A 24,430-nucleotide genomic window follows, 5' to 3' on the forward strand; every position below is an offset into this window, starting at 1 on the left:
GCCCGGCCCCTGGCTTGCCTGTCTTCACCTAGGGCCTCTGGCGGCTGAGCCAGCTCCCAGACCTGTTTCCCAACTGAGCAGGCAGCTGACCTGGGGAAGCTGTGCAGTGGGCGCAGGTTTTGGGGTGCTCTGTGAGCACAGCGCAGCAGGCGTCGGACCGGGCTCAGAGCCCCTCGGGAACAGGGAGGCGCCTGTGCACGGTGGCCTCAGCCTGGCCCCCGCACTTGGGGTGGGGGCTGGCGCAGTGGGCGCAGGGAGGTCGCAGGGCAGCCAGTGAGGCCAGGTGGGCACTGGAGACTGCAGGCCCGAGGTGGACACCAGCACGTGCCAGAACGAGGGGGAGCTGCTGGTCCCTGGGGCTGGGTCCTGCCCACGCCAGTTCTAGAAGGCTCTTGACACCACTTCCGACCTGACCCCATCCGCTCTCTGCACAGCCCCCAGACCTGGGGTGTGGGGACAGGCACGTCGTCCTCACACACAGCACTATTCAGAGGCCCAAGCCGGGCACCACGCAGGTCCAGGCAAGGCCGGGCACAGCAGCGAGCTGGGCTCTGCGCGCCTGCTGCCGTGTGGGGGGCCGGGCACCGTGAGGCCGCCTCCTCACGCTCTTAATGACGATAATGCAACGAAAACCTTTATATAAACAGTTTATTTACTCTAAACAGCAACACAGACAAAACGCCATATAAACACAAAGGAAGTGATGCGGAAACGAGACGCCGGCGGCCTTTGGATCTGAGGCTCATAAGCAACACAACCGGGGTCTGCGGGGAGCAAGGCAGGAGGGGCCGGCGGGCGGCTGCGTAGCTCTACACGGCGGGAGGCATGCCTGCATCCGCGAGCAAAGGAAACTAGCTCCTCGGGGCTCATCGAAGTATAAAAGTTTATAATTTTACAGCAGTTGAAATACTGACATCAATATTAAAATAAAAGCAAGTTTTACATAACAATCAAAAATACAAAAGACCGAAGGAAGAGACCCTGTATGAAAAACCGGGCAGCTCAGCGCGTCGAGGACTGCGTGCCAGCAGCGGAAATGGAAAATGGCGCCCGCCCCCCTCCCAGGTGACTAGTAATTGTACAGAGCAACGTCAGATTTGCAAAAATGTTGTAAACAAGTTCTTGCCAAACCAATCCCTTCCTTCTTACGCTGCTGTGTGGTCGCTGCTTATGAAGGCGCGAACTTCTTGGCTTGTGCTCGAACCCTCTTCTCGTACTCCACTCTGTTTTGGCTGAGGAGGAGGTCAAGAGAGAGACAGGTCAGCAGGCGCAGCCCCCTTGGGGCCCGGGGCGTCACGGGACGCAGAGCAGGCTCAGAGGGCGGCCTCTGATCGAAAAGGCCCCGGGGGCGGCCAGGCGTGTACCGCGCTCTAAGCCGGAAGCCGCTGCTTTCGTTCTGGAGAGAAAGTCCAGATTGCTGGGCACGAATCTTGGCTACAGACGGACGGGACTCCTGCTTGTTTCCCTGTGGGGCCCTGAGGGCCAACAGAAGCTCCAGGGCTGACCTGGGACCCTGCCCAGAGCCCAGGTGCAGTGTGTGCACGTGGGGACACTCGCCTGGAGGTGTGGAGTGCTCCCCGCATGGAAGCTAGGGGTCCCCCCAAGCTGTGCTCTCTCCATGGACGCCTCTCAGGACGCTGCTCCAAGTCACTGTGGCTCAGGCCCCGGGCACGATGGGGCTCTCAGGGTGGAGGGACAAAGGGCCCCCGAGGGGACTTCCCTCAAGGGGCAGCGGGCTCCAGTGAACACACCACAGTGGTAGCCACCTGCCCGGGCCACGGAGAGCTGCGGCATCAAGGCCACAGGACTCCTGTCTGCGGCCCGTTCCAGCCCCAGAGCTCCAGGGCTGTCCACTGCCAGGGGAGCCCCTGTGGCCCGCAGCGGCCAGCGGAGCTGTTCCAACATGCTCTTAAAAGGGACGCTGATGGGAGAAGTCGTGGCAACAAGGGCAGGCCAGGACTGGTGGCGACGCTTCCTGGAGCAGGAAAGACACCCAGCAGCCCCGGGGGAGCGGCCACACCCCCTGCCGGGTCTGCTGGTGCACCACAGCTAGCCTCCAGTCCTGCTGCCCCGGCGCTGGGGAGAGACACGAAGAAGGCTGGCTGCTTATGGGGACACTGTGGTGCCTGTGGCCACCATCAGCCACAATGAGCGTCACCCATGACAAAGCGCACACCGGGGGGCGCCTGGGTGGCTCAGTGGGTAAAGCCTCTGCCTTTGGCTCAGGTCATGATCCCAGGGTCCTGGGATCGAGCCCCACATCAGGCTCTCTGCTCGGCGGGGAGCCTGCCTCCCCCTCTGTCACTGTCATTCCACCTGCCTGTGCTCTGTCTCTGACAAATAAATAATCTTAAAATAAATAAATAAATAAGTGATCTTAAGAAAACAAAAAACAAAAAAACCCTCGCGCACCAGGCCAGCAAGTTCTCGGAAGGCCCGAGACCTCCTCAGCTCTGCAGGCCACTTGGTCTGTCACGAGAACGCGGTGCGTCCTGAGTGGCCTCATATGCGAGGCTTAGGCTGCCGTGTCAGTGCGGACAGATGGCACGGTGACATCGCACAGCACCCGGCTCAGGACCAAGGGAGAGGATGGATCTCCTGAGTCACTGTGAGTGCACACACGCCAACAGGACAAGGGACCTGCTGCTGAGCCCCACTGGGACAGGCCCCGGCCCTGGCTGGGTGCATCCTGCTGCTCGCTCCTGGCCAACACTGGGCTGGGCCTAGGACCTGAAACCACTTTGGGGGGACAAATGCAACGCCTGCAACCTGGCACTTCTCTCAGGTGCTCCCCGGACGCGTCACCTGGCAATGTCCAGAGCGGCCGGAGAACGGTCCTGACCTCAGCTTTGACCCTCGGCACTGCTGATTCCAGAAACGTCCCCCAGGAGGAACATGCCCCAGCTTCTCCCCTATGTTAGCCCCATCGGTCCCAGCTTTCCAAATGTGGAGCAGCAAGGGGCCAGAGTCCCCTCCCTGGCATAAGGCCCCTAACCTGGGCCAGCCTAAGAGGCTGGCGGACATGGCCAGGGGACCCAGGACCCACAACCGTGGGGCCTCTGCTCAAGCACAGGGCTCTCTCTGCGGCTGACTGGCCCAGGCCTGGGAATCTATCCTGGTCACTGCCTCCCTCAGCGTAGGCGGTGGGCAACACAGTACCACGCAGGGAAGGGCTGGGGCGAGGAATGAACTCCTGACATCTGGTGGGGACAGCATGGCAGCTAGGTGACCCAGATCAAGCCAGGAGTACCGCTCCCCTATGGCCCACATCTAGGCCTGGGAGGAGCAGCAAGATGGAAACGGCGGGAGCTGTGGGGCCCCTGGGGAACCATGATACTGAACATGCCTCCTTTGGTGCCCACACATGGGGGGCCTTGCCCTCTGAGCTGCACTGGGGTTCACCGAGGCACCTGGTTTGCCTGGCCACAGCTTATCAGGGACAAAGTAGCCAATGGGAGCCTATGTCATCCGACCTCCGTTTCCTGACCGCCCCCCCAACCCTTAACCAACAGTGCTGTGGCGATATTGGCCCTGGTCACCTGTTCTTGCCCACCACAGGCCCTTTGCACATGGATCTCCCACTGCCTACAGGGCCTGCCTGCTTGCTTCCCGGCCTCAGACGCTTCCGTGCCCACCTCACTCGGTCTCCTGGTCACGGGTCGAGTCTCAGGGCCATGCAAGAAGGCCAATGGGAGTGGCAGCCTGGACCGGACTTCTAGGGAAGCGTGTACAAGCCAACATGCGGCCACGGCAAGGGCGGCCGGACCAGAACTTACCAGTAAATCGTGTAGGCCTCTGCTTGAGCTGGGTCCTGGATATTTGGTTCATTTAGAAGTTCCTGTATTCCTAACAAGATCTGTGTAAGAAATAAAGAAAACACGGAGCTCAGCAGTTAAAAAACTAAGCTTTCCTAGAACACTGGCCCCAGCTTCAGAGCAAGACCACCGTCCTCTGGCCCCACAGAAAGGCTGAGGCTGGCCCCCTGCACCTCGTACCTGCTTAATTGTGATGGCTGGCCTCCAGTCCTTGTCCTCCTCGAGGATGGACAGGCACACTGTGCCCGAAGGGTACACGTTCGGGTGAAACAGTGGTGGCTCAAATTTACCTGCGGCAGAGAGGAAGGAAACACGTTTCTGTGGCAGCTGCTGTCCCCTCCCCTGCACTGGGTGCCTTGCTGGCCAGCAGGCATGCAGTTCAGAATGGGGGCTGCGAGGTGGCAGTGTGGGCAGGGGGCACACAGTTCCCAGACTCAGGGGTGAAGCCATGTGGTTGCCTAGGTCCCCGGCCCTAGTCACCCTCACCCACCTCCCCAAGCCAGCCCAGATGTGGGAAGGAGGGCAGCTGTAGCAATGAGGACAGTCCTGGGGGCACAGTGGAGGGCAGGAACTGAGACCCTTCCAAACAAGTGGCCATTTTCAGAGCAAATCACCCTGCTTTGAAGAGAGGCCTGTAGGACCTCACACTATACCCCTCCACATTTTTTAAAACACAAAAACTAAAACAAAACAAAACAAAACAAAAAAACCACACAGGAAACTGTAAAATGTATAAAAACAAGAACTGCCTTGAACCCACCCTGGGACGGTCCCACCGCTAAGGTCTGAGGCCATTTCTCTTCATGTGGGCGCCCTCCCCACCCCCCCGTACTTACGTTCACCCAGAAAAGCACGAAGGAGGCAGAGCAGCTGGAGGACCCCAAAACGACAGACAGCTGGAGCCGCCCCGAGCTGCTCTTTGCCCCCAGCACGCGAGCAGCACCCCGGCGGGGACTCCTCAGACGCAGGCGCTGTGGCAAGTGTCCCCCCACACCCCACCCCGGAGCCACCTCTGCTCGCACCCGGCCGCCGTAGACAAAGCCGTGAGCAGGCGTTGTGTGTCCGTCCTGAAAAGGAGGCAGTGCCTGTGCGCAGCTTCCGTGAGCCCAGCAGAGCCAGCCAGGCCCCGTGGAGCTCTGCCGTCCCCCTAAGGAGCGGCAGCCGCATCCTGCGACTCGGGCCGGTGCTGCCCTGGAGACCCCGGGGGCGAGTGCCACACACAGTGCGCTTTTCAAAACACCCATCAAGTCTTGTCCGTTTGCCAGTGGGGCCATCCCGACTCGCCGAGCGCCACGCACATTCTGGCCACAAGCCCCATCTGGTGGGCCTCGCGGGAACCTTCTTCCGTGCCGTGGATGCCTTTTCGCTCTTCCTCTGGTCCCTCCAGTGAGCACAACCCCTGGTCTGCGTCTCATCTGAGGGGCGGGTCTGCTGTGTTACCGAGGAAAGCGCACGGTCGAGGGAGCAGCCGCTTCCCCTGAAGTCCTGACCCCAATTCTGGTCCCCGCTGGCTCCCTCTGCCTGGAGAGGTCCCCGCCCCGAGGTGTCATAGAGCCCACCGCTGACTGCCACGAGGACCCCGGGTCCAACTGTGTGTCATCGCGTCGGGTCCTCCCCTCCGGTGGCTGTGGGCCAGCCCCCACTGCTCACCATAGGCTCGTCCATGGACCCTGGGGCTGCCTCCGGCTTCCGGCGAGCACACGCGTGCATCTGGATAATCACCTGGTTAGCGCAGCTGGTGCCCGGGCAGGCCCAAGCCCGGCTCCAGCAGACACGGCAGGTGGCGGGCCCCAACTAATCGGCCCTTTCCACCCTGGCCACACGTGGCTTGCAAATGTCCGGTGACAGAGCTGGGCACCTTCCTTCTCTCTGCAGGCTGGCAGGGACGACAGCCTCTCTCGCGAAGGGCCTGCTGGCTGGCGGGCTCTCTGCCTTTTCCTCACTGACCGCGTGCGTGCCCTTCAGGTACTCAGGGTACGTGTTCAGGATCACCTGGAACCTCCTCCACACCCCACTCTGCCGCTGTCCCCGGGGAAGGCCTGCTCTAGGCGTCTTGCAATCTGCTTGCGGGCTGCTCCGCCCCCAGGGGGCGCCCTGTGTCACTGCTCAAAGTTTAAGGGACCCAAGGAATGGAGGTGCCACCTCCTACCCACCCCCTTCCTCTCAGAGCCCTAAGGCTTCACCTCTGCGTGGGGCATCCAGATCTCTCTGGGAGGCTGATTCCCTCCTTCTGCTGTGATGCCCCATGGTCTGTTACTTAGGGCACCTTCTCCCCACACCTCTTGCTCCTTCCGTCAAGAACTGAGCCACCCTGCGTGTGGCGGCTCTGCTCCGCGGGCCTGCGTCTCCGGTCACCGGGTCCCCGCGGCTGGGGCATCGAGGTCCCATCTTGCCCATCCCGCTGTCAGGGCCGGGTACCCGCTCCTGATGGGCCTCTGCCTGGGCCTCACAACCACCCCCGGCACTCTGAGGGCCAAGCCACTCTCCACCCTCTGCGCCTCTACCTGCCAGGGTCCCCGTGGCCACTGCCACACAAATGTGCTTGGACTGTACCTGGGATCACACGTGCCCCACAGACAGGCTTTGAGACAACAGACACCCTCACAGCACTGGGGCTTCCCGTCCATCCGGGGAACCCAGGTCCTTGTGTCGGAACCTGTCCTTGGCTTCTGTGTTGTGCTCCAGACCCTCCAGTCTGGAGGTATGAACTCTGGGTGGATTCACTCCCGTGTCTGAGGCTACTGTAGCACCTGGTTTGAACGCTTCACTTGTAGCAACTCCAGGAAAACAGGTTTTTGCACGTTAACCTCTCATCCCACAACCTTCACAAGCCAGCGCCGGGAAGAAGGCTTGCAGCCCGTCTCCCTTTCATGCTCTTTTGCGGGCATTTTTCTCTTCCTTGTTGCATTTGCTCAAACTTCCATATTGAACAGAATTGAGAAAAAGCAACTAAAATGTATCTCATTTTTCAGTGAAGGCAGTCATTTGAAGGGACAGCTGCACGTGGTGAAAGTATCCGAACAGCAGAGAATCACCCCGAACAGTCTCCATCCCAGTGGTTACCCCGCTAATCATTGATTTCTCAAGTTCTTCTGGTACATGCCCTCATAATGGAAAACGTACTTCTATCTTCTGAATAAATAACTGCAGAGTAAACGTTTACACATGGCCTGGCCTCGCCACGGGCTGTGCACACACGGAGACACGTGTTCACTGCCTAACTGACCGACCACAGACAGGACTGGGGGAACCTCTGGCCACAAAGCAGGAGGGACTTGCAGGCCCTCACCGCCACAGTTCTGCCACAGTGCACAGCACTGTGTGACGCACCGCGGTCTGCCCGGGCTGCACACACAAAACTGTTACCAGCAGGGAGAGTGACACTGAGTGAGGGACACAAAGCTGTCTGGGTGGGGAGGCCTTGGACTGTGGTCCTTCACATGCCCATCCCTGCCGGGGCTGGAGGTGGTGGCACCTTCTCCCCAGGAGGCACAAAGAGCCCGGGAGCCTCCCAGTGATCACAGCCAGAATCTGTGACCCAGCCCACTGTGTGTGCCTCCCAGCCCGGGGGGCTCGAATGAGCTCTGATCCACAGCCAGGCTCAGGGACAGGAGTCCCCAGAGTCGCCCCCCAGAGAACACCAGACCGCAGATCTCTGCTGGAATGTGCTGGAGCAGAGTGACTCTGGCAGACTTCGCTCTACTCACATTTTGGGGGTGAGGATGGGTAATCGTCTTTGAAAAGCATCCGGAGCTTAAACAAGCCTCCTTCCCAGGGAGTCTGTTGGGAAACGAAGCAGCGGTTAGGAGCGCGGCAGGCTGAGCTCAGAAAAGCCGGCGTTTGCAGCCCGTCCCCCGGCACCATCCCAACAGGGAGGTGGACTCCTAAACTGGCCCAAAGACCAGCTGCCCCCATGACAGAGCTGTAAGTGTCTTCATGGCCCCCAAGGGGGCCTGGAAAGAGCCCTCCCTGGGGAGGAGTGGGGCTGAGGCTGGACTTCTGGAAAGATAGCAGGGACTTGGCAGCCCCTATGACCCCAGGACTTGGGGGAGTGGGTCGCGGTCAGATCTCCATCTAAGCAGCTGCATCGAGGCCCCTCCCTCCAGCTCTGTGACCCCACAGCCCTCCCCAGCCTCCTCTGGGAGGAAGACGGCCACCCCCGCTGCAGCCTCAGACAAGGGGCGGAGAATGGTCACAGCACAGGCAGAGGTGCAGGCTGGCCGCCGAACCCAGACCCAGACCCCGTCACCACGCAAAGCCATGTCCTACCCCTACCGGCTTCAGAGAGGAAGAGGAGGCTCCTGGACGGTCACCACGAACCACAGGGGAAAGAAAACAGGCGACAAGGCCTCGGGAACAATGGGGACACCTCAGGGGCTTCCTCTTCCCTTTGGAGTCATCCCGGAAAAGCTGGACACAGGGTTGTGGGAGATCCTCACTCCCATATGCTTCCAGCATGCTGGTTCCCAACCGTCCTGGCACGCTCAGGCTGCACAAAGCTTTCCCAGGTGGCCCACGGGGAGTGTCTGCATCTGAGCAGCAGTAGCTGGCCCGGGGGCCAGCTTAAAGACCGCCGGGAGCAGCATCACGAGCTCGGGGCTGAAGGACAAGCGTGAAGGCCCTCAAAGCTCCTCTTGCCCCAGAAATGAAGCACGTTCTGGCCCCCAGGCTTGGTGGAGGTGTGGCATCCACCCCTCTCCACAGCCCGGCTCCCCTTTCTCAATTACAAGTGCCCATGGGGCAGGGCTGGGGGCGTCACAGGTCACCCTATCCCTGCCCCCCCAGGGGGATGGGGCCAGGGCCTGTGGGGCCAACATGGGGTAGGCTGGCCGGAGGTAAGAGCAGCTCCGGTAAGAACAGCCTCTCTTACCCCTTTCTTCCCCGGAATGGCGCACTCCCAGTTCATGAGGTTCATCGTGCCGTCGGGATTCTTTGTCGGGACGGCCACAAAGCCCTGAGAGAAGACAAGCACACAGGCACATCAGTGCCACGAATCCCGGCTCGCCCGCTCGCAGAACCGTCCTGTGACCCCAGCGGGCACTCTGCACAGCGTGTGACAGGCCCAAGCGGAAAGGGGACTTCCCGGTTTCCACAAGGGGGATCGAGTTCACTCTGCTGCGTGCAGAAATAAAGCTTTCCTTACAAACGGGTGGTCCTTCCTCCAGGCTTTCCGCTCCTGGGCGAGTCTGCTGAGGGCGATCCCCGACATGTTCAAAGTCCCTGGAAGAGACCAGACAGAGCAAGCAGTTAATTGAGGCAGCCCTCAGGCTCCCCGCCGCCCCCAGGGCCTCAAGACACACACCGCGGGCACAGCGAGGCCGGGGTGCAGGAAGGCCGAGGCGCAGGCCTGGGGCCACACGGCTGTCAGGTGCTGTGCAGGGAGAGCCCACCAGCACTCCTGGCAGATGCCCGCACCCTCGCCCTGCTCTCCTGTGTCCCATGGTGGCGGGCTAGAGCGACAGGGATCCTGAGCTCACTGTCACACTCCTCACTGTCAGACTCCGCAGGAAACGCAAGGACAAGGTGAGGCTGTCCACAGCACCGCCTGATGACGGGGAGGGGGCCGTGGGTGTGGCAGGGTGCTCTCCTTTGCCAGCAGAGATGCGGGCGGGGTGCCATCAGGCCCCAGTTTAGAATTTAAATTCAGGTCTGGCCAGGAGAATAATCCTTGTTCTTAAAAGCAATGGAGTAGAAAAGCGCCCCAGGGCGGACAGCTGTCCAAGCGCATCACAGACAAGTCCCTAGACCACACCTAGCCCACAGCACCCAAGAGACCTACCTCTCACCGCCGCCCCCAGCACTGTCCTCTGTCCCCTCCACTTTTGCATCCCACAGCACCCCCATCCCCTGGCGGGTCAAGGCCTGTCTGCCATTCACTTCAGTAGAGTCAGCAGAAGGTTGGTGTGGCAGCAGGGAGCACCCAGGAAGGCCAGAAGACACCCCGGCAGGCCTGCAGGCAGGTCAGCCCACGGCCCGCCTGCTGTGTCCACCTGTCCTGGGAGTGGGCGCGGGAGTGGAGTGGGGGGAGGGCGGCTCAAAGACCTGCCGTTCCTCGCAGGACCTCCAGACCACCCCCACCCCCACCCCCACCCCAGCCCAGAGTCCCCCGTGCACAGCCCCGCACAACCTGCAGCTCAAGCGGACTGTCTAGGCCGCTGCTTCCCCAGCGGGGCCCAACAGGCCGGCGCCTCCAGCTGCCCTCAGAGAGTCTGACCCGAGGTCCGTCTGGTGGTCCTCAAAGTCCACGGAAACGCTGGAAATACCCAGAACCCAGCACTTCCCTTAGACAAAGCTTGACAAGACGAAGAAGGTGTCTCCTGGAAGAGAACACCGACCCTTCGGGCTTCTACAGAAGGCGGGTAACAAGTCCTTCCGCTCTTGCGGGGGAAGAGGTGCAACACCCCACGTGCCTGAGTGCGACACAGGGTTCTGCACACCACGAGGGCTCTCAGCCAGACTCAGAAGGACAACCTCCCAGCCACGCTTCCTGGCTCAGGCTCAACTACCGGTCCCTAGCCAGGCTCAACACAGACCTGGGAACAACCAGAAGAGAAACCCAGAAAGCAAGGTTCCGGCTAAGAAGGGAACCTCAACTCGAAGCCAGCTAGGGCCCCCCCGCCCTTCCTGTTAGCCACTCCTGTGCAGCAGCCCCCAGCCCAGTTCAAGCTGACCTTCAACTGACCCCGAGCCCTCCGATCCACATCACACTCGTCCCTCCGGCCCCCGCTGCTCCCCCGCAGTTACACCACTCCCAGTCTCTGAGCGACACACACCCTGCCCAGGGCCCACACCGCTGTGCAGCAGGAGTGAGGCCAACAGCTCAACAGAGACCAGCCCTAGACTCTCCAAGTGGGGTCCTGGGTGCTTGTCAGAAATGTATATCCTCCAGGTCCCTGGGGCCCTCAGTCAGGAACTCTGGGTAGGGCCCAGTGCTCAGGGTTTAGGAGGCTCTTGGACAATTCTTTTCCCAAGAAGTAAGTTAAGTGGGACGAGGGGTCTGGGAATGGCCGTCCCAGAGAGCCACCGCAGTCCCCGGTGTCCTGCAAGAGCCCAGGTCTCAGGAAGTGGGGTGAGTCACGACAAAGCGCCAGACCAGCTAGACGCCAACCCATTTCAAAAAACGTGTACTGAGATTATAACACGAAAAAAATCACAGGTCTCCACTCATGATGCATGGCCATAAGGATGATGGAACAGATCTGACCCCAGAACACACCTTGTAACAAATGCCCAACCTTACTGGACCTCAAAATTATGTACAAACTAGACACCGCCATGCTAGGACCAAAAAAGACCTCCAATTCAGCACCACAAGATCCCAGCATTCTGGTCTGCACCCTTCCTCCCCATCCCTGTGCAGACCAGACCACCAGGAACATGACGCCATGGGTGTCTGGGACCACCCTTGCACACACCTGCCCAGATCTTCACAGCACAGCACCCCTGTCTGGAGTATCTATCTGGGCAGAAGCGGGGCCCAGGGTGCATGTCCTCTGGTCAGATGCAGGCAATAATGACCCTGAGACTGAAAATCCTTCACCTCCATGTGTTTCTCAAACTCTTGCCCCAACAATGACCCCAGGGTCAGCAGAGATGCCCTTCCCTGCAAGAGACTCGAGGACAAGGCACACTCTTGCCCCTGGCGCTTGGCAACACTCGCCCGGGCCCCCCAAGCAGACAGCACAAGTTGGCAGGTCGCTTCTGCCAAATCAGCCGGCACAGAGGTTTGGTGCCCAAACACAAGAAGACTGACAAGCACTTCTTTTAAGTGAGATGCAAGGTCCCTGCGAATTTGAGCTCAGCCAGGAATCAAAACAGGTTCCTGAAACCCCAGGCCCGCCCAAGAGATCCTGAGTACGTCTGCTTGCTGACCCTGTGTCACAACCCTGCTGCAGGCCACCTCCTCTGCCCTGAAGACCGGACAGAGCCCAGATCCTAGATCCTAGCTGTGTGAGCTGTCCCACCTTGTGGGAGGTAATGAGGGGTGGTCCCGTGAGAGCTCCTGCAGCCCCCTCCTCAGGGGTGCCGATGGGCCAGATGGGGTGCCAAAGCAGGTTTCTGCCATCAGGGCGAAGAGCCACAGGTGCACAGCTGCCTGGTCTCGGTCTCAAGTAGAGACCTGGTCTCTGAAACATGCTTCCACTCCCACCGGCCTCCCGCTGTCTGCAACAAAGCAGCCCATTTGTTACATTTTAACTACAACACAGAAGGGCTCATTCAAGATCCCACCGAAAACCCAAGCTAACAGACCTGCACTTAGGGAGCAGGTAATGCAGGTACCGTTAACCAGACACTGCAGAACAGCAGGGGCGAGATGAAGACTGTCTCTGAACCACAGGCAGAGTGGGAGGTCTGCCCTCCACCTCCCTCCACCGCTCCCACACTGGGATGTACTAGAAGATGCTCTCCTCCAATCCTGCCCTGCTCCCCGAGGGCAAGAACCCCAGAGCCACTTCCTGGCTGCCCAAGTGCCCTCAAGTCTCTTCTCTCCCCCTTCCTGAAGCTTCTCAGTCTGTAAAATGGGTGAAAGCCCCTAAAACAGGCCACAAACAATGCAGAGAAAGTGGGGGTTCATCTCCCTTTCTCTGGGAAGAGAAGAAAGTGGAGATGTACCCCCACTTTCTGTGAAGTCGGTTCTCTACCCAAAGACAGTTCCCTGAACAGCAAGAAATATTCAGGGCTCCAGACCCCAGACGGCAACAAGTCGAAAGCCAGCTGTGCAGACACAAGAACTGAGGATATTCCCGCACTACACCCAGCGAGCCAGCCACGGACGCGATCCGGAGCCACCGTGCCCGCCCCTCCTTCTGCTCTCGGAGCTACCAAGTCCGCCCTCCGTTCAGCCCGCACAGAGCGACCTCCTGGAAGCCCCCCTGCAGCGCTCCGTTCGGGTCCCACCAAGCGCGAGCGGCGCGCTTCAAAGGCAGGAGAAAACTCGGACGGCTCCGCTCTCCAGACCCCCGCCAGGCCCGCCGGCGCGGCCGCACTCCGCCACTTGGAGCTCCTCCTGCCGTGCACGCTCTCCCCGGCTGGCAAGCGCCACAGGTCTGTGTGCAGACCGTGACCCCGGAAACGAATTTCCCTGGGGCGGAGGAGAACCGCGGCGGCGGGGCGGCCCAGGCTCGCGTCCCTGTCAACAGCGGCCGCTGCCAGCAGCAGCTCGGGGACGCCGCCGCGCGCGCGCCAGGGGGCCGTTCTCCCAGCTCCCGAACGGGCGCGCGGCGGGGGCTCGAAGGGCCGGCCGGCCGCGACCCCAGCCAGGCCCGGCGGGGGCGGGGGCGGGGGCGGGCCCGAGGCCGGTGGGCCCCGGGACGCGGTGTGGGGGGGTAAGCCGCACGGCCGCAGCTCCCAGGCGGACCTGACCCCAGGGCGCGGGGACCCTGCCCGGAGCCGGGGTGCGCGGGGCAGGCCGGGCCGGGGGTCGGGGGTGAGGAGGCGCCCGCCCGGCCCGGGCCCGACGGCGGCCGAGGCCCCTGCGCCCCGAGGCCGGCCCCCGCCCGCGCCTCCCGCCGCCCACCCGCGCCCCCCGCGCTCACCTCGGGCGGCCGCGGCCCGGCGAGCTAGGCGGACGAGGCGGCGGCGGCGCTCCCTTTGTCTCGGGACTTCCCTCCCGAGCCCGCTCCGCGCGCAGCCCGAGCACTCCGAGGACCCCGGCGGGCGGGGCGGGGCGGGGCCTGCGAGGACTGCCCGTCGCGCGCCTGCCCCGCAAGCCGCCGGCACCGCCCCCGCGACCCCCGCCGCCTGCGCCCCCGCGCGCCGCCCGCCGCCCGCGCCCTGTCGCCGCGGGCCCGCGCTCCGGGACCGGCTTGGGAGCCTGGTCCGGGTGCGACTTTCCAGTCAGGCGGCGCTGCGGACACCTGCGCCCTTAAAGGAGCCGCGTCCCCGATTGGAGGGAGCGTCGGCAAACTCCCCCTCGTGATGCGTGCGTCCACTCGAGGACACGCCGGCGGGCAGCAGGGGAAGAGGGAGGCCGAGATCTCCAAGGGCTCCCCGGATGCCGCGCGGGCAGCTCTTCGGGCACGGGTCCCGGAGGTCTCCTTGGGGCTGGGGGTAGGGGCCGGGGGAAAAAGACCACTGAGGCCTAAGGATCCCCTGAAGCGTCGCAGCACGGTGACGGTCCCCGGAGCACGGCGGCCTGTGAAGCCCCTTGCTATTGGCCGGTTCGGGGCCCTGGGCGGGGCGTCCGTCGAAGCCGCCCAATGAGTTGACCCGGTACAAGAGGCCGAGTCGCGACCCGACCGACGGGAGGAGAAGAGCGGACGCTCCCTAACCCGGGGCTGGCCGGGGGTGGGGGCGGGGCGCCAGGGCTGCAGGCGGGTGGGGGAGGGGAGGGGAGAGGATGGGCGGGCTGGCCCGTAGCGAATACTGGCCCCTCCCGGCCTCTCCGGGCGCCTCCCCGTCGGGCGCGCCTCGCTGCCCAAACTCCAGCTCCCGGTGCGGGAGCAGGCGCCTTCCAAGGTCAGCCTGCTCAGCCCGTGGACGCCTTGGGGTTAGGCGTTGGTAGGTGTCCCCCCTCCCCCAATCCGAGCAGCGGCGGGTGGAGGGCATCGCGCACTCAGGCTGCACGGCGTGGAGTGGGGGGCGCTGGACTGCCGAAGCAACTCGCATCCATTCACTCCTTTTCCTCCGTTTCTCCTCCCTCCTCTCCCCAGAGACCCTAGCTGGAACTGCTGAGGCTGCGGGCTTCTCCAGCGTTAGGAACCATAGGTTGGTCCGGCGTCCAGCGGCCGCTCAGGGCATGCATTCCGTGGGCTCCCGGCCGTCCTGTTTCTTGGGGGAATAAAAGGACGGCGTCTCACCAGTCTCGAGATGGGGAGGGGGCCTCCTGGGTGTAGTGGAGCGGCTTCTGCCTAGGATACGTCCCGGTCAGCAGTGGTCCACAGAGCTTTGCTATAGTGACCTCGGTCCCAGGTGACAAAGGCCAGAGGGCCTGAGCAAAATGTGGGCGTTTCAGGTCTCTGTCAGCCTCTGACCTCCAGAGGGGCTGCGCGCTCTGGGATCCCCGCAGTAACCCAGCATGGGCCTGGCTTGGGGATGCTGCTGCCTTCGCCCCTCCCTTGCCAGGCAGCTGCTGCTCTCCACCTCAGGGGGCCGGGCCCATGGGGGCTTATCTGAGACACCTGTTCTCTGGGGCCGCAGCCCAGATTCCCCAGCAGTGGTCCTGGGAGTGAGAGGGTGTGTTTTAACAAGAACCCCAGGTGAGCCTGCTGTGCGGCACATGGCTGGGGACAACTCTTTAATAAGCTGGCTTCCTGCCCAGGGCATGGGCTTCGGTCCCAGCTCTTCCCTGCAGATGCCAGCGGGTTTGCACAGGGCTTTGTGGGGGACAAGGGCTGTGTGGGGAAGGCACCCGACATACGGCAGTGGCCACTAAGAGGTGATGGGCACTGCTGGAGGACAGAGAGAACCAGGGGCTTACGTGGGCTCTGCGCAGATGGGGCAGAGAGGGAGCAGGGCAGGCCACGTAGGGGGGACCTAGGGGGTAACAAGGGATGTAGTTTGGGGAGGCCGACCAATGCGCGTGGCCTGGGTCTGACCCCATGGGCCTTGGGGAGCCATGAAAGGTTAGGGAGAAGGAAAACTAAGACCAGGACCTGTCCCTATGTGTGGCAAGGGGATACCTGGAGATGGGGAGGTGTGGCCCCTTGACCGTGGCTGCCAAGTCCCAACCGCAGTCACGCAGCTAAGGAACAGGAAGGACTGTCCTTGTAGGGGAAAGTGGCCCTCGTGCTGGGAAGAGAGTCAAGACTGCTGGAGGAGATAAGCTGGATGATAGGCTGGAGGGTAGGGGGTGAGCAGAAGGCTACCCCCCACCTGGCACCCTCAGCCCAAAGCCTCCTTGAGCTCCCACCTCGGCACACACATGCACAGCGATGGCCTCCTGGCTGTCCCTTCATTGGTCAGCTCATGCTCATGTATCCAGCACCGACTTTGGCCTTGAAGAAGCACAAGGGCATGGTGTAGACTGGGCCACATGGCACGCAGGGAACAATGGGGTGGCCTCTAGGACCTGAGGATGCTGCCCCATGACAGCCAGCAAGAAAGTGAGGACCTCAGGCTTTCAGTAGATGGGGGCGGGGGGAGGCTGAACGCTGCCAACCACCAGAGAGTTTGCAGGAAGGCCTGGAGCCTCAGATGAGGGCCGGAGACTCTGAGCAGGGGCCTCACTGAGTCTGGGCTCCTCATGTACAGAAAATGAGATAAAAAGGGCCTTGTTTAAAGCCACAAGGCATTCAGGGCCTTGTCACGCAGCTAAGGAACATGCCTGGTTCAGACAGCATGGTCGGGGAGGTCTCTGAAGGAGGATCAGGCCCCAGCTGTGGGGAGGCTGGGGGAGATCCTGGCAGAAGGACTAGGAGGGAAAGGCCCCTGTGGCTGGGGGCTGGGTGAGGGGGCTGGGCAGCAGGGATGAGGTTGGGCCGGGCACTTGGACGGGACGTCATGTGACAGTTCCAGGGTGCTGGGGACTCTGCTGTGTGTTCTAAGCGCTGCAGTTTCAGTGGGAGAGATGCGACTGGCCTGGGCCCAGTTCCCTGGATACAAAGGAGAAACTAAGGCTTGGACAGAGTGAGGGCTTTGTCCAGAGTCAGTGAGGGTAAGACCCAGATGAGGGAGGAAGCCAACCTGCCGCGGCAGGTCTGACACCCACCCCACAAGGAGGGGGTGTTGTCCCTGGGAGCTGCCTGGAGAAGGGGCAGGACCCTCTGCTCCCCTGGGTGCCCACTGGAGGCCAGCTGCAGCCTGGAGGAGGTCTGTGCACAGGGCTGTCCCTCACCTCCCTTACCTCACACCACATACATAACCATGTCAGAGACCTGACCAAATGTAGGAGCTAAAACTGTGAAATATGTAGAAGAAAACGCAGAGGGAAATCCTCACAAAACTGATTTGACAATCGTTTCTCGGAAAGGACACCAAAACCACCAGCAAGTCAAGAAAAAAACCAGATAAATTGGACTTCATCCATGTTAAGACCTTTTGCGCATCAAAGCAAACTGAGGAAGAAAAGATTCCCTGCAAGAGGGCAGGGCTGGGTCTGCGGGGCCGGACATGCCTTTCTGACCTCAGGACCCACTGTAGGAGGATGGCAGCCTTGTCTTCCAGCTCTGGGGAACGCATGCAGATTGCCAGGGAGACCCTGCAGCCCCCTCTCCTCCACCCCAGGCTGGTGTCCTCCACTTCCTCCTCCAGGCTCTGCTGTACTGCTGTCCCTTGGCCTCCCAGTTCCATCTAGGACATACCCAGTGTCTCTACGGGGTGGGGGAGGAGGGGGGGGTCTCTTTGTCAGGCTGAGACTTTCCCGGGATGTTCTAAGTAGTAGTGACCTAGCTGGGACACTGGACCTACTACCTCCCTTCAAGGGGCTGCCTTTGCAAGCTTCTCAAAGGAATGGGGCATCCCTTGGACCCTGCCCCCACCCCCCGGCCTGCTCCAGGCTCCTTGGCCCCTGGCCTGACTACAGAGGCACCTTCTAGTGGTTCCAAGCCAGGTCCTGGGCCACATGAAGGTGTCATGTCCTTCCACATCTAGTCTGTGGTCCCCAAGTTTGCTTATCCCTGCCCACTGGGTGCTTTTGTACATTAGAACAAAGAAAGAGCAAAGTCTTAGGACTTTACCTGCCTGTGCTGTGACCTGTGGGTTTGATGGTGTCTTCCTGCTCCCAAAGAGAAAGGAAGATGGTCATCAGATGCCCGTTACTGTGAACCACCAAGTCGCCACTGTCCCCTGCAAGAGACGCCAAGAACAGGCTGGGCAGCGGGCAAACCCCCTGTTGCACGTGCCTTCCGGCGGCTGGGTCTCTGCTTCTGCTCTGACCCGGCCCGGGAAGAGCGGAGGGACCAGTGTGGAAAATACCCGATTGTTGCGAGCGCCTTGAGGAGTGGAGGATAAAGGGCTTGGTTGGTGGGGCTAGGTGTCCCCCACTACTGCGTGGAAGGAACCTGGCTCCCTGAAACCCATGGAAAAGGCCACGAGGCAGGTGCATGGGGTCACATGGGCGTTCATCCCTTCCCAGTGTTTCGAGCAGAGGCCAAGGGGAGGTTGGCCGTTGCTGTCTCATTCTCAGATGAGACACATTTGCTATCATGGGAGACCGATGGCTGTCCCTCGGTGGGTTGCTCTGTGGAGGGTGCTGGCTCCGTGTGCCTGCAGGTGCAAACGCCCGTGGCGCCATGTCCGGAGCCCTCGCTCAGCCTGAGCCCCCACATCAAAACGAGGGAGGGGTTCTAAGGACCCCAGAGCCACCACCAGTGTGGGTCCTTGCCCCTGGGCAGCTCAGGCCTGACCAGGGCTGTCTTCTACTGCCCCAAACCAGGAGATGGAGACCCCTAGCCCACTGCCTCCAGGCACCTGCAGCACTTCCTGCCTCCAGACCCCCCACACCACAGCCAGGTGAACCCCCCCACCTCCCCTCCTCCCTGCTCTAAACACAGCCCCTTGGCTGCCTCCCTCTGCACCTGGACGGCCCTCCCCATCATGTTACAACCATCTGGCTGCCTCCCAACCTGCACCCAGGTAGGGCAGGAATTCATGATGTGCGGAGGGACGAAGGCAGGAACAGCACACCCACCGGGCTGGGGGTGCTCTGACGCGGTTCCATGTCCTGTGACCCAGGTGCCTCCATGGCAGTGGCAAGCAAGGCAGGTCTGACCCTGGTCCACACTGAGCCACGGGCACCCTCGGACCCGGCTGCTCCTGTCTTAGCTCAGGTATCCAGGTAACTAGCGCGTGTGAAGAGGGGACTTCCCACCCCAGCTAGGGACGACACCCCCCGTGCTGTGTGGCCCCGCACACGGAGTGCAGGCTGGCCAGACTCCTCGCTTGCGGCCGGATACAGTTACCTGCCAAGACCCCGTGTGCACACACAGGCCCTTTCTTGTTGGGGGTGGACGTGGTGGGGCAAGGCTCAGAGAGAGAGGACAGTAACCACAGAGGCCCAAAGGGGGCCCTTCTCTTCACCTGAGTCAGGAAGGTTTTACTGGGAGCCAGGGGCCTCCTTCACGCCACGGTTCCGCGGTATTCAAAGCGAGCTCCTGGGACCCTGAGAGCAGTCTGTGGACACACGTTCTCTGTGCCCCACGTGGGCATCCTGTGAGGACACCATTGTCGCACGCCCACACCCCGTTCTGGGTGCCCCGTCTCCACATTCTGGGCGCCAGGCCCTGGTGAAGCTCAGGACCAAGGACATGCGTCCCTGCAGCCCAGCCGGGTTCTCAGTCACTGGCGGCCTCTCCCCGAGCAGGGGCACAGCCTCAGGGGCAGTCATGCTGCCAAGAACCCACGCAGGGAGGGCGGCTCAGCCTGAGCGCCACCATCCCTGTGCTCCCCTTCCCGGGGGCCCTGTCCACCAGGGCTTTCCCAGGGCCCGACAGCCATGTCTGCCCCCTCCCCCGCTTGCCCACCGGCTCCTACCTGGCAGGCGGGAGGCTTACTCACCATAGGTGTGCCTTCTCCGGGGATCGGCTCAGCCCAACGCCCTGACGTGCCTCCAGGACTGACAGGCCAGAGAGGAGACGGGACGGCTCCACAAAGGAGGCCTGCGACACCATGAGATTCTCACAGCTGGGCGGGAAAGGAGGGGCCCCGGTGCTTTCTCACTGGTCAGGGCAGCCTTCCTGGAGGAGACAACATCTTGGCGGGTGTTGTTGAGAGGGTCTGGAGAATGATGGCAAGGGACACAGTCAGGGAGGAGGTGCCAAGTGATTCGGAAGGGCCAGGGTAGGAGAATCTGGAAGGGGGTCCTGCAATGCGGCTGGGTCAGGGGAAATGGGAAGCATTTTAGGAACGGGGTGGACCTGGAGCCCCACCTACTGGTAGGTCGCAGGGTGTGCACAACAGTTTGGAGAGAGCAGGACCAACAGGGAGACTGACGGGCTGGCTCCCTGGCTCCTGGCAGAATCTGGGGGGAGGAATTTGACGGCCTGATCTCAGAAGAGGAGAGTGTCTGGCCGGTGGAGGAAGGCCTAGGACTCGTGCTTGAGAACAGGAAGAAGAGAATAAGTCAAGGGTGACCACCCCCTCCAGCCTTGAGGCTGTGCAGCTGGCCATGGCAACACCCTGGAGATGCTGGAGTCTGCAGGTTTGTGGGATCACAGGTGGGCAGGGGCCCTATTTGGGGCCCTTTGGGTTCTGGGTACCACAAGACACCCCCGGAGGTGCAGACCTGGGCCTCCTCATGTACAAGGAGGCGGGCCCCCCAGGGGAGGGTGCACGGTGTTGGGAGGCAAGGTCTGCGTTGGCCAGCCGTGGTCACCAGCACATAGGGCTTGTGGCTGAGGTCCTGTGGAGGGACCCACGGAGCCATGGGCACAGGGGGGCATCGTGGAGGACAGCCAAGCGGAACAGTGGGGTGAAGGCTGGAGGAGGCTGGGTGATACTGGAATGGCCCCATTGGGGTTTAGCCTTGAGAACCCCTTCCTGTAAGACGCAGACGTTCCACCCTAACGTATCCGCGCAAGAGAACTGAACCTGGGCACGGCCAGGGGGAGCAGGTCCGCACGTGCTTGCGCGATTCTCCAGGCAGAGCTCGGGAGCCACACCCCCTTCATGGGCGCAGATGCGGGTCTGCAGCCCGGCCGCCGGACAAGGGACAACCGCGAGGCCGCACGAGGCGGGAAGCGCTGACGCCCACCGCCACCAGGACCAACCTGCAGCGCAGGGAAGGACAGAAGCCAGGAGGCCACGCGGGGTAGGATTCCAGGCGTGCGGAATGTCTATAGAGACAGGCCCAGGCTGGCGGTTCTGGGCGGCTGGTGGCGGGGTCCTTGGGCTTGGCAGGAGCAGCTTCTGCGGGAAGCCTGGGTCCTGGAACCTCCCGTCGCTGTTCACACACCCAAGGCCGCTGACCCGTTTGCTTGAGAACTGGTCACGGGGCCAATGATCATGTTATCTCTTACTGCGCGGATGATGACGACACAAAAGCCACTCACGTCTTGTCAGGACCACCCAGTGGGGTTGCTGGTGACTTGAGGACGCCAGCGCAGGGCTGCGGGGTGCCGGCTGGTGGGGGGACAAGAAACCGGTCCTGGAGCCCAGAGCCACCAGCTGGAGAGTGGGGGAACAGGGTCGGGGAGGGAGTTCTGTCTGGGTTCTGGACGGGAGCAGCTAGAGGTGTGTTTAGCAGCTGATGACCCGGCCACTCAATGCAACGCACTAAAAAGACCCCACATTTCTGGGGCCCCAGGATGGCTCAGTCGGTAGAGCATGTGACTCGATCTCGAGGTCGAGTTTGAGCCCCACGTTGGGTGTGGAGATTACTTAAAAATAAAACCTTAAAGAAAAAAGGCACAGCTACTAAGTAACCTAAATAATGAGCTGCTCGCCGACGCCCGTCACAGAAACAGTGAAGCCTGGAGAACTGGCTGACGGAGGAAGACCAGAGGCCAGTGCCTCACAGAAGAGGAACCGAGATAAACAGGGGGAAACTGAGGCCCACCCAGGGTGAGTTGGAGACTGGGGGTGGGGAGGCAGGGCAGGGCCCAGGGGGCAGGGGGTGGGGTCTCCCCAGGGCAGGGCCTATGACAGGAGAATCTGGGGAGCAGATGCTAACCCCGCTGCCCCCGAGGCACTCACTGGTCCAGGTTCCCTCATCAGTCAGGGCGTGTGACCCTGCTGAGTTCTCATAGCTTCTGCATGGGACTTAGCTGTGTCCCCCAAATCCATGTGTTCAGGTCCCGACCCCCCGTGCCACTGTGTTTGGAGGCAGGGCATTCCGCAGGTCATCAGGGTTAAGTGCGTGCACAGGGAGAGCCCCCGACCCTAGTGAGAAGAGGAAGAGGGACATCAGCATCTCTCTCTGTGCGCACGGTGTCTGCAGGCCAGGAAAGGCCCAAACCCCCCAGGGCCCCGATCTCGGACTTCTCGCCCCAGGACTCCGAGGAGTGTCTGTTGCTTAAGCTGCAGGCTGTGGCCTCTGTTGTGATGGCCGTCGGGGCAGACTGAAACACCCTCCCCGCGGCTCCCAGGCCTGGAAAGGTGCTCGCATGCCCGATGGTCACTGCGTGCCTGCGTCTGGCCAGCGGCGCCTAGCCTGGGGCTGCCGTCTAGACGGTGCCCTCTGGCGGCCTACGGTGGGAGCGCGAAGGGGTGGGTGGGGGCGGGGTGGCTCCTGGGAGCAGTGCGGGCAGGTGGCGGAGGGGCCCCCTGGGCAGGGCCACGGCAAGAGCAGAGGCAGGGTGTGGGGTTCTGAGAGGGGGGGCTCTGAGAGGGCTCGGACTGGGAGAGCCCCGCGGATGGACTGCCCCGTCCTCCAGGAAGGAAGGAGCTCCTGGAGCCAGGCAGGACGGAACCACAGCAGGAAGCAGGAACGTCCTACCACTGCCAGATGCCCAAGGCTGGGCGCCAGGCTGCGGCAGGGCCCCTGCGTGGCTTGGGACAGGTCTGCTGGCTGGAGTAGGGGTGTGGCATGGGGGAAAGGGGTGAGAAAGCCCAGCCCGGGCCCCAGCCCTGGAGACCCTAAGTGCTGACTGCTCCGGAGTCTGTAGGGGCCACAAGCTGCAGAGACAGAGGTCTAGGGCCAAGTCTACCCTGACTGGCTGTGAGACCCTGGTAAGTCACGGCCTTCACGGGGCCAAGTCATCGAGCCTGGGCATCGGGTCACGGGTGCTGGCCTGGACCTGCAGCAGATTCGTGCTCTGGGCTCCCCCAAACCAGCAGGTGACGAAGGCGTTGTCGCTCGATAACTGGGTTATCAAGTGTGGCAGGAAAGGCAGGAGAGACATCGTTCGAGTCGTCCTTCAGCCTGGAAGGGACGTTGCCTCACGCCCCGCAGCCTCGCATCCTAAGAGCTTCCCCGGTGAATCACACCCCCCAGGCCTGTCTTACCAGATGTGCCTCCGTCCCACAGCCACGGCGCCGCCAGCGTAGAGGATCCGTGAAGCGCTCCGCAGGTCAGCTGTGGGTGCCCACCCCTACCCTTCCCACCGTCCCTCTCCTTTCTGACTAGTGTCACCAGCACATTCCACGGCTGGGGCTGCTGAGCTGACCTAGCAAGGACCTGGCATCCAGGCATCCGCGGATCCGTGTAGGGACTAGCCCGGTGAAGTCTGCAGCCTGACCCTGTCCAGCCCTCCCTGGGATGGCCCCCTGCCCCTGATTTACGGACTCGGACTCGGCCAGAGCCGGGGAGAGGATTTGCCAAGGGCGTGTGCTTCGCCTCGGGCAGCCAGAGGGCTCAGGAGGGCGGGGAGCTCCCGGTGGGAAACCCGACGCTCCCGCTGCCCCTCCCCCAGCGCGGGCAAGGCCCCGGCTGCCCCAGACGGAGAGCAGCGGGGCTCAGTACAGGAGCGAGCCTGGCTTTCCCGCGCTGACTCCGGGGTGCGGTCTCTGTGGCTGACCCGTCGTGCACTCCGGCTGGCGCCGCACAGACGTCGGGTTCAGCCCGGGCCTTCACCGCGCATCGGAGCCCGTCTGCGGAGGAGACGCGGAGCCGGGAAGCGGGCGCGGGGTCTGGGGCGCTTGGGGTCGGGGCCCTCCAGGAGCAGTGCTCTCCGCCCCGTCCTGCAGCCGCGCGCCCTCACCAGCGGGCCGTCTTGTGTTGGGGGCGGTGGGGGGCGCAAACGGAATGCCCACTCTGCACCAGCGCCCCCCACCACAGCGCCCGGGCCCCTGGTCAGACCAACACACACCCTGCCCTCCAGGCACCGTGGGAAACCTGGTGCTTTGGGGGACGGCCGTGCAGTTGCCTCCAGGCTGGGCAGAGCGGGGAGCCAGTGGGGACCCTCCCAGGGCAGCGGGACCTGAGCCCAGAGACGCGTCTGCGGGTGGGGTGTGGCGGCCGGGGATATGGGACAGGCTTCCACCGGGACGCGGGGCGCTGACCTCAGCTCGCTGAGCGCCCTAACCTGCTCTCCTGTGCTCTGCGCCAGGACACCGGAGCGCCCCGGCCTCCGCGCCCCGACTTGTGCTCTTGACCTGTGCGTACTGCCGTCGCCACCCTGACCTGCGTCCCCTGACCGGCCCGTGCTGCCGTCGGCTGCATGACCTGCGCCCCTGAACTCTGCGACTACTGACATCGTCATCATGACCTATGCCCCCGGACCTACATGTCCTGACGTCGTCCTCATGACGTACGCCCTGATCTGCACGTACTGACGTCGGCGTCATGACCCGCGCCCCTGACCTGCTGCGCATACTGACGTCGTCATCATGACTTATGCCTCCTGACCTGCTGGTCCTGACGTCATCCTCCTGACGTACGCCCCGATCTGCACGTACTGTGTTGGCGTCATGACCTACGCCCCCTGACCTGCATGTACTGACGTCGTCGTCATGACCTGCTCCGTCACCTGCCTGTACTGACGTCGTCCTCATGACGTACGCCCTGACCTGCACGTGACATACGCCTTGACCTGCACGTACTGATGTTGGCGTCATAACCTACGCCCCTTGACCTGCACGTACTGACGTCGTCGTCATGACCTGCGCCCCGTGACCTGCAGGTACTGACGTCAGCGTCATGACCTGCGCCCTGACCTGCTTGGACTGACGTCGGCGCCCTGACGTGCACACTGACCTGTTCCGCCTGAAACAACGGGCTTGCAGTACCTCCTCGTGGCCACACGGGGGCGGGCGGACCCGAGCGTCGGGGCAGGAGGGGCGTGGCCCAGCTGCGCGGC

General features: G+C 62.4%; 1 protein-coding gene and 2 long non-coding RNA genes across 3 annotated transcripts; 1 reads left to right on the forward strand and 2 right to left on the reverse strand.

Moving 5' to 3' along the window:
* Positions 1 to 630: 630 nt before the first annotated feature.
* Positions 631 to 13,482, reverse strand: UBE2I (ubiquitin conjugating enzyme E2 I). The gene is made up of 7 exons (XM_032327543.1): positions 13,352 to 13,482; positions 8,959 to 9,035; positions 8,686 to 8,769; positions 7,523 to 7,595; positions 3,996 to 4,105; positions 3,777 to 3,856; positions 631 to 1,232 (listed from the first exon to the last, which is right to left on the reverse strand). Exons 2-7 carry the CDS (start codon positions 9,022 to 9,024, stop codon positions 1,169 to 1,171), a joined length of 477 nt encoding a protein of 158 aa, XP_032183434.1. The 5' UTR covers positions 9,025 to 9,035; positions 13,352 to 13,482; the 3' UTR covers positions 631 to 1,168.
* Positions 13,483 to 16,021: 2,539 nt separating this feature from the next.
* LOC116580812 lies at positions 16,022 to 24,128 on the reverse strand. Its single transcript, XR_004281797.1, has 8 exons — positions 23,840 to 24,128; positions 22,638 to 23,796; positions 21,387 to 21,572; positions 20,462 to 20,813; positions 19,251 to 19,429; positions 18,774 to 18,903; positions 17,432 to 17,540; positions 16,022 to 17,065 (listed from the first exon to the last, which is right to left on the reverse strand). It is a non-coding gene; the product is annotated as an uncharacterized LOC116580812 (long non-coding RNA).
* Positions 21,897 to 23,766, forward strand: LOC116580813. The gene is made up of 3 exons (XR_004281798.1): positions 21,897 to 22,361; positions 22,467 to 22,702; positions 23,681 to 23,766. It is a non-coding gene; the product is annotated as an uncharacterized LOC116580813 (long non-coding RNA).
* Positions 24,129 to 24,430: the final 302 nt, after the last annotated feature.

The sequence above is a fragment of the Mustela erminea genome, chromosome 20, assembly GCF_009829155.1.
Source record: "Mustela erminea isolate mMusErm1 chromosome 20, mMusErm1.Pri, whole genome shotgun sequence".
NCBI classification, from domain to species: Eukaryota; Metazoa; Chordata; class Mammalia; order Carnivora; family Mustelidae; genus Mustela; species Mustela erminea.